General features: G+C 40.6%; 1 protein-coding gene across 1 annotated transcript in view; it reads left to right on the top strand.

The window, feature by feature from the left end:
- LRP2 (LDL receptor related protein 2) overlaps window positions 1-17747 on the top strand; it is a 369604-nt gene that overhangs the window by 130686 nt on the left and 221171 nt on the right. Inside the window, exons 12-17 of the mRNA XM_082260064.1 lie at window positions 241-464; window positions 3862-4068; window positions 4168-4370; window positions 6773-6913; window positions 8710-8913; window positions 16108-16300. Coding sequence (XP_082116190.1) covers window positions 241-464; window positions 3862-4068; window positions 4168-4370; window positions 6773-6913; window positions 8710-8913; window positions 16108-16300 — 1172 coding nt within the window. The remainder of the gene's footprint in view (window positions 1-240; window positions 465-3861; window positions 4069-4167; window positions 4371-6772; window positions 6914-8709; window positions 8914-16107; window positions 16301-17747) is intronic.

The following is a 17747-nucleotide window of genomic DNA, read 5'->3' as shown; positions in this document are numbered from 1 at the left end:
AGGAATTATGTTGCTTCTGTAATGCACACTAGAATTGCTTAGAAAAAGATGCCTCTAAATGGTCTTTTGACCTATAACAGTTATAAAATCCTCTCAATGACCCCCCCCCCCCTTCTTTTGTGAACTCTAGATCCAACAAATAATGGGACAATAGGTAGAAGTCAAAAGCTCAGCTGGAACCAAAATGATTGTCAAAGTGATGTCCTATCATCACACTTATTTATCCTTTTTATTATCTAGGTATTCTCAGCTGATGTTGATGGCTCTAATGTTCGTCAAGTCCTTAATGTCTCGGTTGAGTCACCTGAAAATCTTGCTGTAGATTGGATTAGTAATAAACTTTATGTGGTGGAAACAAGTGTGGACAGGATTGACATGGTGGATTTGAATGGACAGAATCGGATAACATTAATAGCTGAAGATCTGGGAAATCCAAGAGGAATTGCAGTTGACCCAACTGTTGGGTAAGCATCAAGGAGTTTAGAGTTTATCATATGTTTTTGTTCTTTTTATGTTTTTAATGGATGTTTTATGTCTTTTTTTTCTTTTTAGTGTTTTTATAAAATCTTTAATAATATTTATAGGGTGAATCCATAACATTCTGGTGCATTATGGGTATTCTAAAAAGAAAGCACAGCAAAATCGGATTCCTTTCAGATAGCCTCTTGATTTAAAACACCACAGCCTACCTGAACAGAGTAGGAAGGGAGAGGGAAGAGATCAGTCACAAATCTGACTCATTCAGCAGTGTGTGACTGGTGGTCGTAGTAAATTTAATGTAATATATGACAATGTATATTAGGGCAGCGGTCCCCAGCCTTTTTGGCATCAGGACTTTCATAGAAGAAAATGTTCCTAAGGACTGGGGGGTTGAGGGGGTGGTGGTTGGTGGGGGGGGGGGGGGTGTTAATGCTTCAATCCTCCCAACACCATGATTGATATGGTGTCAGGATGGATGAAAGACATTATTTCTTATATTACATTGTTATATATTAGGAAATACTTCAACTCACCATAATGCAGAATCAGTGTCACTTGCCACTGCAGCCTGCCACCAGATGCAGCTTGTCACTGTACCCTGCCACCGCAGCCACCAGATACATTGGGGGAGATTTACTAAAACTGATGCACTTAGAATCTGGTGCACCTGTGCATAGTAGCCAATCCGCTTCTAACTTCAGCTTGTTCGGTTAAGCTTTGGCAATAAAACCTGGAAGCTGATTGGTTTCTATGCAGAGCTGCACCCGATTTAGCACCCTTCAGCTTTAGTAAATAACCCCCACTGTGTCACTGTAGCCTGCTACCACAGCCATCAGATGCAGCTTGATAAAGTAGCCTGCCACCACAGCCACCAGATGCATTGTGTCACTGAACCCTGCCACCACAGCCACCAGATGCAGCTTGTTACTGTAGCCTGCCACCACAGCCACCAGATGCAGCTTGTTACTGTAGCCTGCCACCACAGCCACCAGATGCAGCTTGTTACTGTAGCCTGCCACCACAGCCACCAGATGCAGCTTGTTACTGTAGCTTGCCCTTGCACCCACCAGATGCATTGTGTCCCTCTAGTCTGGTACCACAGCCACCAGATGCAGCTTGTTACTGTAGCCTGCCACCATAGCCATCAGATGCAGCTTGTTATTGAAGCCTGTCACTGCAGCCACCAGATGCAGCTTGTCACTTTGTAAGGCCAATTTGTAAGGGTTTTCTTTGTGCAGTGAAGAACTTTCTACAAGTAAAGACTCTTGTAGCCTCTCCCTAGCACTATGGCCTCAGCAAGGAATCAAAAGTCAGGAGCCAGGGGAAACCCGAACATGCGCAGTTGATTACCCAGGGTTCCGCTCCTATGAGATTGAGAATCTCATGTAGGCGGACCCAACAGCGGTGATGCGAGCGGTGACGTAGGCAATGATGCCCCCATGCCTTGTCTATGCTTGCCTGCCGCTCAGCTCCTTCAGTGTGGCCTGCCCTCAAACAGGGCACAAACCCACACTGTTCTGTGGCCCTGGGGTTGAGGACCCCGGGATTACGGTATTTAAAACCCACTAGTAATCAGAACAATAGGAATGTATAACTTTCTTTATTATATTCAGGGCAAATCTGGACTTCCTCAATTTCATTTTAGTTGCTTAAATATGAATACACTTATAATAAAGTTGCATCTTCAGCTCTTCAGTAAGATTATTTTTTTGCTATGCAGTGAATAGCCTGTGTAATTGCTATTCAGAAAAGGGAAACCCCTACCACAGTCAAAGTGCACAGGTAATACTGAGCCTCCTTATTAGGATGCTCATTGTGCACTACAAGAGAAAAACTTTTATTGAAGCACCCTGTGTTAACTTTTTATATATATAAGTTATATAAAAGCATGCTTTAGAAGCTATAAAATATGATATTTTACATGAACCATTTATTGCTACTCTGGTAAGGCAAGGGACAGCCAGAACAAAAGTTAAAAATAATTGTATGATATTGATATGGTGTTGGATGATAAATGTCCATTGAAGTTAACCGGCATATTTAAAACAGAACTAAGGGCAAACCTTTTTTTTTTTTTTCATTTTGGGTAGAGTAAGGGAGTGTAATAACCCCTGTCAATGTTTTGCATTTTGTTTCCTGTTTGGGAGATTTCCCTTTACTTCCTGTTACATAGCCAAAACAAAAAGTGCGAAGAAATTCATCCAAAGTGAGAGAATCCCTAGTTATCACCAGGGTCCCCATTGGAAGGGTTTTCCTTCTATTTCTATAATGGTGACAACCCCAAATTACTATTATTATTTTTTTCACTTTCACACAGTAAACAGGACAAAGAGAGATGTGAATATCCCTAACTAGAGCACAGCCAATAATAAAAACCCGACAGGTGTTATAAAACCTCTCCACTTTATCGAAAACTAAAAAAATGATTGCCTTTAGTTATACTTTAAATATTCAGGAGTGGATGTACAATAACCCCTAACAAGATACATTGATAATAACCTGATCTCTATGTTTTCAGCTTTAAACTTGTATGCTTATAGCCTATGTACAGAGGAACTTTAGTGAAGGTCGAAACCAGTTACCGTCCGCTTTCCGCAGGTCACAAATTTGTAACAAATACTGATTGTGCTGTTAAAGACCAAAGATCAGGTGAAACCAAATTGTGTTACCTGACTGGAAATCCAAATATATCAGAGAATGTCCAAACAGCTAGTAAAACATTTTGGCTGTCATTTGTCATCATTTCCCATTTAATCCTAAAAAAACAGAGAAATGTACACAACTCAAAATTTATTCCATCATCCATTTTTTTCAATAAATTTGTATTAATTATTAATACAAAAGGAAAAAAATAGCAGTTGTGATTACATACAATCAGTAAGAAGCTGTGTTTCATGCAGAGCTGTACAATAACATATATTTAGAAAACAAAATGCAAAGAAATTGTCCTTATGCAATACAAAATTAAAAATCATAAACAATCATAGAAGTAGTTCAATGCAATTCATATCGTATCATGTAATGTAAAATTATGTTCATATATTATTAATAATAGAAATCCTCTCACAGTGGTGTATGTAAAACGCTAAAGTATGTTCATTACAATGCTGTCATTGGGTTGATTTACTAAAACTGGAGAGTGCAAAATCTGGTGCAGCTGTGCATGGTAGCCAATCCGCTTCTAACTTTGTTTTGTTCAGTTAAACTGTGACAAAAAAACAAAACTGCAAGCTGATTGGTTTCTATGCAGAGCTGCATCAGATTTTGCATTCTTTAGTTTTAGTAAATCAACCCCTCTGTATTGTTAAGGAGGTGGAAGAAAAAGAAAAGGGGAAAAAGGAAAATAAAAAAAAAATCTCTTTTTTCTTATTTTAAAACCAGGTATCTCTTTTTCACGGACTGGAATAGCGTTTCTGGGGATCCAAAACTGGAAAGAGCATTTATGGATGGCACAAACCGCCATGATTTAGTTAAAACAAAACTGGGATGGCCTGCTGGAATCACCTTGGACATTGTGTCTAAGAGGGTGTATTGGGTTGACAGTCGTTACGATTACATTGAAACTGTGACCTATGATGGATTGCAAAGGTATCAGTCTATTCTGGACTTTATTCTACTTTATTATTTACTTTACATTCTTTATGTATTATTGATACAACTGATCTGTAATGTGCAAATTTGTTATAGAAAAACAGTTGTACATGGAGGAGACACTGTCCCACATCCATATGGAATAAGCATTTTTGAACACTTTGTGTATTTCACTGACTGGACTAAACTTGCCGTGATGAAAGCCAACAAATTCTCAGATAGTTCCACATATCCTGTGTTCAGATCTGCACTGAGGCCCTATGGAGTCACAATTTATCATTCTGCACGGCAGCCATATGGTAAATTTATTTTATTCATTGTGTTTTCTAATCATATTTGAATCCATTTATATATTTAGTTAACATAATTGTGGTTGATATTTGTTAGGTCTGCAGTAGACTTCAGTACCACATCCACAGGTTTCATGCTGTCAGGGATGTTGCACAGGACAACAGTAGTCCTAGGAGTGGCACTTTCAATTTACTGATCTTTTTTAAATTCAGCAAAAGAATTGCACCTCCTATTATCCATACCTAAAATACTGCACATAGGACTGTTGGGATATTGAAATATTTCTGGGCATAACAATGTTGTTTAGACCCTACACAGCAAAATAAACTAGTCAGCAGTTGAACCAAAGTATTGCTAACTAGGGATGTGCATGTGAGACAAGTATTTTACAACATGTGCACAATATGGTGGTCCCCAGTCATCTGGCCTGCTGCCCAGCAAATGATACCAAATTAAAGTAGAACTATAAAGGAATTTTTAGGGTACCTGTCACCCATGTTTATTACCTGTGAGATTTAATTAGGATCTCCTGACTTTTTAAGGGGGTGATGGGGGGCCAAATGTCAACCCAATGTCACCCCTGCTCTTCCCCCAGACTCTCGCTCTGCACCTCTCCCCTTCCTTTGTGATCCTTCTCTTGCTCTCTCCTACCTTTATACCCACCCTTACTCTTTTGTTCTCTGTGGATCGTTGGATATACCATATTTGTTTGTTGATTTAAAACCTCTATGGAACAAGTTGATGTCCTCAACACTTTTATTGTTTTGGCTTTCAATGCTCTATAACTGAAAATGTATTTCAAAACCTTTTTTAGTTTTTGTACAGTATGTTGACAAGTGAAAATCAGTAAAAGTATTGAACAGCAAACAAAGGGAGGGTTATAATCCCTGTCAGTTTTTTTTTTTTTGCTAACTTTGTCCCATTGGGGAGATTTCCCTTCAATTCCGGTCCCATAGCCAAAACAGGAAGTAAGAGAAGTAAGGGATATCATGGTTGTCACCAGGGCCACCAGAACTAGTGGCCCATTGAAACCTTTCCTCTCTATTACTGTTCTGGTGACAACTCACAATTTGGGATCTTCTTTTACTTTTACTCTTGGTGATAGTGGTGAATAGAACCAATAGAGAGAGTGAATCTCCCTAACAAGGACACAGACAGCAATACAAACACAGTTGGTGTTTTAATCTATTAATCTATCTCAGCTAACTAAATAAAAAAGGTTTGTCTCCTTTCTACTTTAATTCTCTTTTTTAAGGCTTCAATTGTATACATGTGCAGATAGATTTGTGAAGTGCTACAACACTTTTAAAGTTTAGTCCTACTCTAATCTATGGAATCGTTGTTTGGGCCATACACGATAGGCGTGTAGGTCTGGATCTGACATGTGTACCTGCGTGGGGTAACCTCCAGCTAAGTTTGCTGTCAGTTTATTTATTGCTACAGTATACAGCGTATGCCCAAGTAATGGAGCAGCTATAGCAATGGGCCAAAGGATTGACTTTACATAGTCTTGTTGGTGTGTGACTAACGTATATTTGCAAGTGTATGCAGGTCAGATATCAGTTTTTGTTAAAATGTTAGGTTGTAAGGTTTTAATTAGGTCCCCTGTGCTGGTGATCAGGGCTGAGCTCTGGAGTGGCCTTATTTTATTCAAAAAGTTTGGGTAAAAAAACAATTAATGAAACATAGCACTTTAAACATATAACATAAATAAAGCAACATTCTTACGATATAGCTGACATTTTTCCTTAGCCACATAAATGTTGAACTTATAGCAGTAATTTATTTTCTGCAATCTGAGATTATATGGTTACCAAAAATGGAAGACCATTGTTGACACACTGCTAGCTGCAGTATAGGATGGGGGACTTAAATGTCACTTTGGACACAACACTGCACTGCCTCCCTTCAGTTCTAAACAATGGTTGATAGATTCCAGAGCCACCTTTCAAAGACTGGCAGCTTAGGATCATGAATTGTTCCTGCCTAAAGTGAAAGTTAAAGTAAAGTTGTCTGGTACTCTGCCTGCTTCCCTTCCAAAACCTCTCAATTCTTGATTTATATCACCTATAACTTTCTGTGCTGTCGGAGCCCCCATCTATAAACAACTTCTCACCTAACCCTGTCATGGAAATCTTCCATCTTCTGCCCCTGCTTCAACCCATACACTGGGGTCACATTTTATGAAATGTGTAAAAATGATCTGATGATTTCAAGAATTACATTTAATGACAATATAAAAAATGATGTTCAAACAAAATTCTGTGAGCAACATTAAAATATCACTCATACCCTTCAAAATAAATTGAAAGCTTCAGGGCTAGAGTTTGTTTGGCCTGGAAAATGGTTAAAAATATATTTTTGAAAAGCCTGCATAATTAATTTCATCAATTTTTCTTTCCCTGTGCAGTGAGGAACCCTTGTGGAAACAATAATGGAGGCTGTGAGCAGATCTGTGTTCTCAGTCACAGGACTGACAATGATGGACTGGGATATAGATGTCGCTGTAAGTTAGGGTTTGATCTACACCAAGATGGACGCCGATGTGTTGGTAAGAACAATTGCCTGTGTATGTCAGTGGCTGCATGAAAATGTTTTGAAGATGTATTATGTTTTCATCTAAAGATAAACTTTGGTCCGCATGCTACAGCATCTGGCCTGCTACCTCACATCATAATTATATTGCTGATCCTATAAAACTACCTTTTCTATGTGAATGCTGTTTTAGGCTTCTTTCACATGGATGAGCATGTTGGTGTGTCAAAGGGCAACCCTACATTCATGGAAAAAAAAAATAATAATATAGCATACAGGTGCATCTCATAAAATTAGAACATCATCAAAAAGATAATTTATTTCAGTAATTTAATTCAAAAAGTGATTTTATATAGATGCGTTGCACACAAAGTGATATATTTCAAGAATTGCTTTCCTTTAATTTTGATGAATATGGCTTACAGCTAGTGGAAACCCAAAATTTTGTATTTAGAATATTAAATAAGACCAATAAAAAAAGGTCTTTTAATATAGAAATGTTGACTTACTGAAAAGTATGTCCATGTACAGTATAGTATGCACTCAATACTTGGTCAGGGCTCCTTTTTCATGAATTACTGCTTCAATGCGGCATGGCATGTAGGCGATCAGCTTGTGTCAGAAATTTTCCCTCACTTTCTGTCTGGAAATTTTCTTTTTTTGCAGGACAGGAAGTGAGGGTAAATCTCTGAGGGAATTGAAGTACCGGATAGCAGTAAAAATCCAACATTGGTTTTGACCCTAAGGGCTCATTTACACCCGCGTTGCTCTCTAAAAAGCGACCCGTGGTGGATCGCATTTAAGAGGGTGTTGGTCAGAGGGCTGGAAGGTGTTACGTCACCTCCTCACTGCCCCTTTTAACCCTCTAAACCCTGCACCACCACATACATGGCATGTGGTTGCAGGGCAGTTTTGGTGCAGCCCCATTCACCTAAATGAGTCGTGTTTATTGCCAGTACTGACCTCAGAATGCAACAAAGGTATCATTTTTGCTATGGAACAATAGGAGAAGTCCTACAACCCCAAAATTCCATGAAGATTAGAAGGATAAGATCAAGACATCTGTGTTCGGAATCACATAATACTAGACCCAATCCAATAGATAAGTAGAATAATCTGGCACCAGGGCATCTTGACATAGAAACTGTTACTTTATTTCATCCTTCCAGACATAAAATGGAATCAATTCCTGTAAAGATTAACGTGTTTCAGCCTTCTACATCGGCCTTAGTCATCATGACTAAGGCCAATGTCGGAGGCTGAAACATGTTGTTCTTTACAGGTATTGATTATATTTCATGTTTTGAAGGATGAAATAAAGTATGAAATAAAGTAACAGATTTTTTTTATGTCAAGATGTCCTGGTGCCGGATTTTTTTACTTTTCTATTGGATCTTTGGATGTCTTGTACAACGTGAGTGTGGGCACAGATGTCCTGATCTCATCTTGCTAATGTCAAGATGTCCTGGTGCTGGATTTTTTTACTTTTCTGTTGGATAATTTTTGCTATGTATACCACCCTCTCCAGTCGCTGTGTTCGATTATGGGGGGCAGTTAATAGGTGGTAAAACCTCAGTTTAACCCCTTGTTTTACTACCCCCTAGAGAGATATTCTGCACCCTATGTAAAAGCAAGAAAAAAGGGTTGGCAGAACATACACCTTAAGAGATTATTAGCAAAAAATAGCCTTATCTTTACAATGAATTTCAGTGTTTTATACGCACCTGTGCTTAAGAAGCAAAGCCAAACAAAACACATCTACCTTGTACTTCATGTCCTGTAATCAATCGCTGTCTCTATTTTTTCTTCCAGGTGTACAGAAATTTCTGCTTTTCTCTTCCCAAATGGCGGTCCGTGGGATTCCATTTAACCTCTCCTCTCAGGAGGATGTCATCATTCCCATCACCGGTGTGCCCTCCTATTTTGTGGGAATAGATTTCGATGCTCGAGACAACAGTATATTTTATTCAGACACTGTGAAAGACATGATCTACAAGCAGAAAGTAGACGGGACAGGTAATGGTTTTGTTTATACAGCTCTCAACACGTTGTTGGTCCTATTAAGCAAAGAAGTGCAAAGAGAAACACATATGATTCACTAAAGAAGTAGAGCATGTTTTGTTTGCAAAAGGGAATTTTTATTGTGCCTGGATTTTTTAACTTCTAAAAATGTGTTTGAAAAAGAATATCTAATCAATTGCAAATAAAAAAACAATATATTGCACATAATTGGATTATTGAAGCCAGAAGGGGTTCACCTCATTCACTGAGCTAAGTATAATTTGCATCAGGGACACATACAGCAATAAAGGGGGTTCTAACCTTCCCCTACTCTACTGAGAAAAAGTTAAATATTAGCAATACATACATTTTAGGGTTTTTTCTTTTTAGTTTTGGATGAAGTGGGGGAAGGATTCAAACCTTTTGTCAGGTTTTACTACTATTGAGGGCTCTGTAAGGGGAGGAAAGTTTAAAGACCCATTCCTGTCAGAACAGAAAGTGAGAGAAAATCTCCTTAATGGGCAGCACATTGGCTTAGTGGTTTGCCTTGCAACACGGGGGTCATCTGTTTGAATCCCAGTCAGGACACCGACTGCACAGAGTTTGGATGTTCTCCCTGTACATGGGGTCTACTACTACACTCCAAAGACATACTGGCGGGTTAATTGTCTCCTGTCTACACTGGCCCAAGTGTCTATGAATTAATTTAAAAATACTAACAACAACTTACAAAGCCATCCTCAACTCTGCTGCCAGCTACATCACTAGCCTAACCTCAAAATAGCAACCAAATCATTCTCTTAATTTCTCTCAAGACCTCCTTCTCTCCAGTTCCCTTGTCACCTCCTCCCATACTCAAATTCAGGACTTCCCCTGAGCCTCTTTTATCCCCTAGAACTCCTTACCCCAATCTGTCCTACTATCTCCTACTCTGTTCACCTTTAAGTGATCCCTGAACCATTCTCTTCAGAAAAGCCTATGTTTCCTCCACCTGACATCACCCACAGCTATTACCTTTTGAATCACTGGACCCTCCCTCCTAGATTGTAAGCTCTAATGAGCAGGACCCTCCAATTCCTCCTGTATTGAATTATATTTTAACTGTACTGTCTGCCCTCATGTTGTAAAAAGCTGCACGAACTGTTGGTGCTCAATAAATCCTGTATAACAATAATAATGTGGGTTGGGGAATTAAAAAAAAGAAAAATAAATAGGATTTTTAGTGGTGCCAGAATCTACCCCCTCGGAATAAATTTCAGGAAGTCATATCTTTAAAATCAAGAATTTTATTACAATGTAATCATTAAAATTCCTTGGAGAAAAAATATCCCCTTACATAAAACAGTGTAATAACAGATTAGCTTTCCTGGTGAATTATCCTCCCATGTAAAACAACACAACAGTACAACACTCATGTATGGATCAAAAAGGGAGGGGGATAGTTTACCCAACACGTTTCGCCATTGTAGCATCGTCAGGGGATCCGGAAATGTTGTTGAGCACAGTATTAGGATTTTCACAATAGGAAATATTAACTGAGCTGTTGGCAATCCCCGCAAAGACCTGTTATGGAGTAAAGAATGGCAGTGGATGTAAATTGGGTACAGTGCCCATGCTCTCAACTGGGGGGTTGTAAGGCTTCTAATGTCCGAGTGCAGCAAGCCAGAGATGCCTAGCAGCTATATATAGCCTCGGGATATCCTAGATGTTACCCACACGCATCCAACAGGTGTCTTGAGAGCACAGCGTCCCTGTCTATACCTGGTGCATGCTAAGGATAGGATGAGGAGAGGAATGTGGGTTGGGGCTTTAGATTGTAAGCTCTCTGAGGGCAGTGAGTGCGCAGTGTGTACATGTTTAACACTATATAAAAATCTATTATAATTATAATGGAGTTCCAGATAGCAGTAAAAACTCAACATTAGTTTTAACCCCTTCCCACTCTATACAAAGCTAAAAACAAAATTTTGTCTGGACATATACTTCAAACCAGAAGTGTTATATGTTTAATTTTCATTGAAAGGATTGCTGTTTATTTTTTTAAATTACATCAGAGTTATGTTATCTTGGCAGTTTAGATGCAAATTGTCAGAGCTTTTCCCCCAATGGTAACAGCCAGGTGTTTAAATCCATAAAATCCATATGAGTTTAGCAGCAGCTCTTTTTCCATTTGTTGTTATTTAGGCTTTCACAGCTCAGGTCTTTTTTAGTAGTCATCAGCCAAATGATGCCTCTAACCTGATAAAGCTGTCAATGTCATACAAGGCATTTAAGATAAATGTATCTTTGAAGAGTGTGGAATTCCAGCGGGAGGCTCCCTCAGTACTGGTCAGTGCCAGCTCTATGGGGGTACGAGGCTTTGCACAGTGTGTACGGCTCAGACCAGGCAAGACATTGCAGCTTGGTAGACTTTGCAGGTTCCGGAGGCTCTGATTAGAAAGAGATGAGAAAGCAAAACATGTTCAATAGGAATCTGGTATGAAATAACTTCTCAAAAGAAACCGTGAACACTGGCACAAGACTATTAGGCTGTGCTTTAATCAGAGTAATATGACTTACTTAGAGGATTGCAGTGTTTCTGTTTTTCTTTTTAACCCCTATTAAAGTTAATGGGGTTGATTTACTAAAACTGGAAAGTGCAAAATCTGGTGCAGCTGTGCATGGTAGCCAGTCAGCTTCTAACCTCAACTTGTTCAGTTAAAGTGATATTAAATTCTTGTTTTTGGGTGCTTGTTTTTTTTGTTTTTTAAATAACAAACATGTTACCTGCTCTGTTCAGTTGGTTTTGCACAGAGCAACCCAGATCCTTCTCTTCTTGTGTCCCTCACCAGCGTTCCTGGACCCTCCCTCCAGCGGAGTGCCCCCACAACAAGCAGCTTGCTCTGGGGGCCCCAAGCTGAGCTGCTGCTCCATTCAGACACTGAGCCATGGCTCACACCTGCCCCCTTTGTCTCCTCATTGGATCACTGACTTTGATTGACAGTAGCAGGTGCTAATGGCACCCGATGCTGTCTCAACCAATGAGGAGGGAGAGTCCCGGACAGCCGAGGTTATCATGCAACATCACTGAATTGAGATGGGACTCAGGTAAATATTTTGGGGGCTGAGGGGGGAGGGGCTGCTGCACACAGAAGGTTTTTTATCTTAACCACTTGCCGACTGCCCGTCGTAGTTTTACTGCGGCAGGCTGGCTCAGCTGCGCAAATCGACGTAGGGGTACGTTGGTTTGCATGAGTGGTGCTTAGGGGCAAGCGCGGTAGTGGGGATCCTGATCCATGGGACCAGCAGTTACAATTGCCACCGGGCACCCACGATCGCTCCCTGCTGAGAGAGAGAACGACGGTCAATTGTTGTAAACACAGCTGACCGTTCTCTCTGAAATTATCACAGAGCGCCTGTGATCCTCCTATATAGGATCACAGGTCTTTGTGTTCATTTCGCAAGTCCATACCCCTCACAGTTAGAAAACACTCCCCTAAGCTCACATTTAACCTTTTGAGCACCAATGGGTTAACCCCTTCCCTGCCGGTGTCATTATTACATTAACATTGCATATTTGTAGCACTGATTACTGTAGTAATGTCACTGGTCCACCCAAAAGTATCAAAAATGTCAGTTAGGGGTCCGATCTGTCCACCGCAATGTCACAGTCCCACTAAAAATCGCAGATCGCCGTCATTACTAGTAAAAAAATTAAAACACAATAAAAATTACCATTTTTATCGGCGTATACAACGCGCCGGCGTATAACACGCACCTCAATATTTGGAGAGAAATTTCAGGAAAAAAGCTTAAATTTAAAATAAACAGCTTTGAACTCAGAACATTTTTTTTTTAAATCAAATGACATCTCACCAGTGCCCATGAATGCAGCCTCATCAGCAGTGTCCAGCAATGCAGCCTCTCCAGCAATGCAGCCTCTCCAGCAATGCAGCCTCTCCAGCAATGCAGTCTCTCCAGCAATGCAGTCTCTCCAGCAATGCAGCCTCTCCAGCAATGCCCCCTGTCTAGCAATGCAGCCCCGCCAGCGCAGTCTCCAGCAATGCAGGCTCGCAAGCGCCATTGACACAATCCGAATCCATTTTTAAAAAGGCCAGGAAACCGAGCCGAGAGCAGAAGGGGGCGGGCCAGGCCGAGGGAGAACGAGCACTCGTTGTCATAGGAAGTCCCGCCTATAATAGACGCCACACGCCTCAGCCGAGGAGGCGGGATTTCCTATGACAGCTCATTCTTCCTTCTCCTCGGCCCGGCCCGCCCCCTTCTGCTCTCGGCGCTGCTTCCTGGCCTTTTTTTTTTTTTTATATCGGTGTATAACACGCACTGCTGCTTTTTCCTCCATTTTTAGAAGGAAAAAGTGCGTGTTATACGCCGATAAATACGGTACATAAATTGTTCCCCTAGTTTGTAGATAACTTTTGCGCAAACCAATCAAAATATGCTTATTGCGTTTTTTTTTTTTTTTTTTATACCAAAATAATGTAGCAGAATACAAATTGGCCTAAAAGGATGAAAAATTTTGATTTTTAAATTTTTTTTGGGGGGGGTGGAAATATTGTTTTTTTTTTTCAGAATTGTCGCTATGTTTTTGTGTAAAGCACAAAAAATAAAAATCTCACAGGTGATCAAATACCACCAAAAGAAAGCTCTATTTGTGGGAAAAAGGACACCATTTTATTTTGGTACAGTGTTGCAGGACCATGCAATTTTCAGTTAAAGTAACGCAGTGCCGAATCGCAAAAAATGGACTGGTCATTAAGGGGGCAAATGCTTCCAGTCTAGAACTGGTTAATGCATAGAATGCATTAGGATAAAAAAACTTTCTGCCTTTAGAACCACTTTAAGCTTTGACAATAACCCCGGGAATCTGATTGGTTTCTATGGAGAGCTTCTCCAGATTTTGTACTCTCTAGTTTTAGTAAATCAACCCCAATGTGTTTTTATATATTTAAATTTATAAAAAAAAATTAACATAACTAATGTTAAATATCTGCTTTTTTTTAATAAACATATTGTTTGCTGTATAATTCTTACTTGTATATGTACAGTACACAGGGCAGCCAAATTGGCACTTCTGGCTTCTTTACCATAGAAATCTATGAGTCAGCCAACCCATTGAAAACAATGCTCTATGACAGGGTTTCAAACTGAGGCCCTGGGGCCAGATGCTGCCCTTTGCTTGCCTTTATCCAGCCCTTGGGGCACTATTCATCAAAGTGATATGGGACACTATTTTGCCATCTGACACCAAAAATGGGTCAAAATTCCTTCCACTGACAAAAACAATGGGGCGCCATTTCTTCAACTGACTCCAACAATGGGGTGATATTTTTATTATTATTATTATTATACAGGATTTATATAGCGCCAACAGTTTGCGCAGCGCTTAACAAAATGAGGGCAGACATTACAGTTACACTACAATTTGGAACAAAAGGAATCAGAGGGCCCTGCTCATTAGAGCTTACAATCTAAAAGGGAGGGTCAATTGATACAAAAGGCAATAGCTGTGGGGGATATTCCTCCCCCTAATACGAAAGATTGGGCACTGTTTACTCCCACTGATGCCAGTAAAATGTTCCCGCTGGCCACAGTCGGGCCACACCTAAAGTCTGAAGGACAGTAAACTGGCCCTTTATTTACAAAGTTTGAAGACCCCTGCTGTATGAGAATGATTGTACATTGCAGGGCTATTAACACTGCTTTGTATATGGAGGCAGGGCTGCTGATAGAAATCACGGGGCCCCCTACAACCTACCTGGCAGGGCCCCCCTCGTGTATAGCAAAACAACATTTTCACTAAAAATATACTCAAATCGTTCTTGGAGGACACAAAGATAACAGAGAAACTGTGTGAATTTGCCTTTTTTTAAGTTGTCTTTTACATTTTTTAAAAAATATTTTATAATTAGAAAAAAAAGGTTTAAATGTTTTAAAATAGTTTTATTTTACATTTTTTTAAATTATTTTTTTACAATTTGTTATTTTTTTACGGGACAGGGAAGCCAGCAGGGGGGGCTGTGTCTGTGTCTCTCCCTGCAGCAGCTGAAAACCGGCGGGAGAGAAATAGGTTTTCAGCTGCTGCAAAGAGCCACAGAGGGAATCCTGTAATTGTCCCTCTATCTGACTGCACTGATTCCCTCTGCTGTTCGGGCCCCCCTGTGTGCCCGGGCCCCCTACAGGAGGACTGGTGGTCCCCCCCTATCAGCGGGCCTGTATGGAGGATGCAGGCATACAACTTCTCCCGGGAGGGCCTTCAAAAGAGGCTTTGCGAGACTGGTCACTCAGCTGGAGGTAAGTAAAAATCCTTATTCATGCACCCCTAGACTTAAAGTGGAGTTCCACTCAAAAGTGGAGCTTCTGCTTATCTGTCTCCTCCCCCCTCTAGTGCCTTTCGGGGGGGTAACCTCTTTTTGACAGGTACCCTGTCCCCACTTCCGTCAGACCTCGCTGCGGCGAGGTACGTCAGAAGTTTGGCCCCCTCCTCCTTTCACTGCTTCTAGGCCAATAAGAGAGCGCAGCGCACTTTGCGCATGTGCAGTAGGGCCCCGGCCGTGAAGAGGCAAGGCTTCACTGCTGGGTTCCCTTACCGGCAATGGCGGTGGCAGCACCCGACAGCCGGAAACATCAGCTGCGGTGCCAACATCGCTGGACTCCTGGACAAAAGGCATTTGATTCAGACAGGAATTGCACTGCATTCCTGTTCAAATCACATGCAATTCTTTGCAGTGCAATTTGATCCCATCATTTTGTTTGGGCTCAAATTGCACCTCAAAAGTATTGGTAATTGGTATCTGCAAGTACTTAAGCACAAGTATCAGTATTTGTACTCGCCGATAAAAAAACAGTATTGGTTCAAGGCTATACAAGTCCCATTTGTCACCACAGCAGTGGGACTCGTAGTTCTTAATGAAGCACAAGTGCAATGCCATCAACACATTTGTATTCCACCGGTGCTTCCTGCAGCTCATAACTGAAGGTCTTGGTATGGAACTGGGGCTGGAGGAATAGGCTGCAAGTGTATGTGCAGTGTACCCACAAACCTCTGATCACATTTGCAGTGCTTTGCAGGCTCGAATGCAAAATTTCTTTATTTTTTTATTTTCTTTAATTTTTTTCTTCTTCTTTTAATATTTCGTTTTTTTTTTTTTTTTTAAGTTGGAATATGCCTTTAAAATATACGTTACATTGCAATTCTGTCATGTACTTTAGGTAAGGAAATCCTCACAGCCAACAGGGTGGAAGGTGTGGAAGATCTGGCGTTTGATTGGATCTCTAGAAACCTTTACTGGACAGACCCAAGATACAGGAGTATCAGTGTCATGAGGCTGGAAGACAAATCCAGAAGAGCCATTATCCAGAATTTAAATCAACCCCGCTCAATTGTGGTACATCCAGTGATGGGGTAAACAAATCTCGCCTTCTCTTTATTTTTCTTTCTACGTCTGTGTTTTCCTAACCTGATTGCACTGATCACAAGTAGAATTAATGAAGGATGTTTGCTGTTTATTTTTCGTGATCTTACATGTTCCACATCCAGCTGTCTGTGTCTCAGTTTCTGGCAGATGAGAAGACTGTAAAGTAATACTTTGCTCAGCGGGAATATGTTAAAAAGTTATCCTTAAAACTTCAGTCTTCTAACAACATTTTCTTTTACTGATAGGAAGCCAGGAGAGTCAGGCTCGCCGACACATTATTCACTTTAGAGTGCTACCGTCTCCAGCTGAGATATAATGTTCTACTTTATACTTTAGATGCGGCTGGTGGTGTCTTACTTCCTGATGAAATGTTATCCTTTCTGTTTTATCTCTTATATCCACACTTACCCTAAGACTGGAGCATATTAGCCTGTACAAATAATGGTAACATTGAAAAACATACGGAAACATATTTCTGGAATCTGAATCTAAATCTATCAAACTGAAATATCAAAATTGAGAAAATGTATTGTTTTACCACAATGAAAACCTAGCGCTGGGATTTCAGTAACAGAAAAAAATGGGCGTACAGGATTAGACACCTCAAGATACAATAAATGGATAAGAAATGGCTAGAACAATTTGTAAAGTCCAACATTCATGAGAACTGTGAATATGGGGGGGGGGGGGGTAAAAACAAGTTAAATCCATGAAGTCCAAGGTTCAGGAGACTGAAATCAAAGGGTTCATATTCAATATAGTCCATACATCAGGGCTAGCTTTTCTCAGGAGCAAAAGCAGACTATAAAATTGAAAAAACAATAGGAACGAGAGAAGCACCTCTAAGTCCTCTTTCACGCTTGTGCGACCTAAAAGTCGCACCATTTTACTGTGATTTTGCGATAATTATTTCCACGAGATTGTGAATGGACATGAAGCAATGCCTATGTCTATGGACCTCAAAATGCATTAAAATCAGCCCAAAGTAGTGCAGGGACTACTTTGAACTTGTTGCGGCTTGAAGTCGTACAGATATGAACGGTAATCATGGAATACGACTTGTCATGCGACTTTGCAGTCCCAAATGGCAGGACAAGTCGCACTTAATGCATTAAGATAAAAAAAAAAAACCTTCTGCCTTTAGAACCACTTTAATGCATTCTCTGCATTAGGGGAAATAATCCTGTTAATAATAGCCCCGCCCCCAACTGAGCGCATTCTCGATCCATCGCAGTGCAAGTCTGTGGCAGCTCTCCTTCCCGCTCCTGGCACTCACAAGCTTGGCTGAGAACAGTGGGAGCCATTGGCTCTTGCTGCTGTCAGTCAAAACCTGCAAGCAGAGAGTGGGGGAACAGGGCAGAGCCAGGCTGTGTGTCTAAACAAACAGCCCGGGTTGGGATTGAGCATGCAAGAGTGCCCCCATAGGAAACTCCT

Source organism: Pelophylax lessonae (assembly GCF_965119305.1).
Source record: "Pelophylax lessonae genome assembly, chromosome: 6".
NCBI lineage: Eukaryota > Metazoa > Chordata > Amphibia > Anura > Ranidae > Pelophylax > Pelophylax lessonae.
Note: the sequence above shows the minus strand (reverse complement) of the source record. Positions and strands in the feature narration are given on the sequence as shown.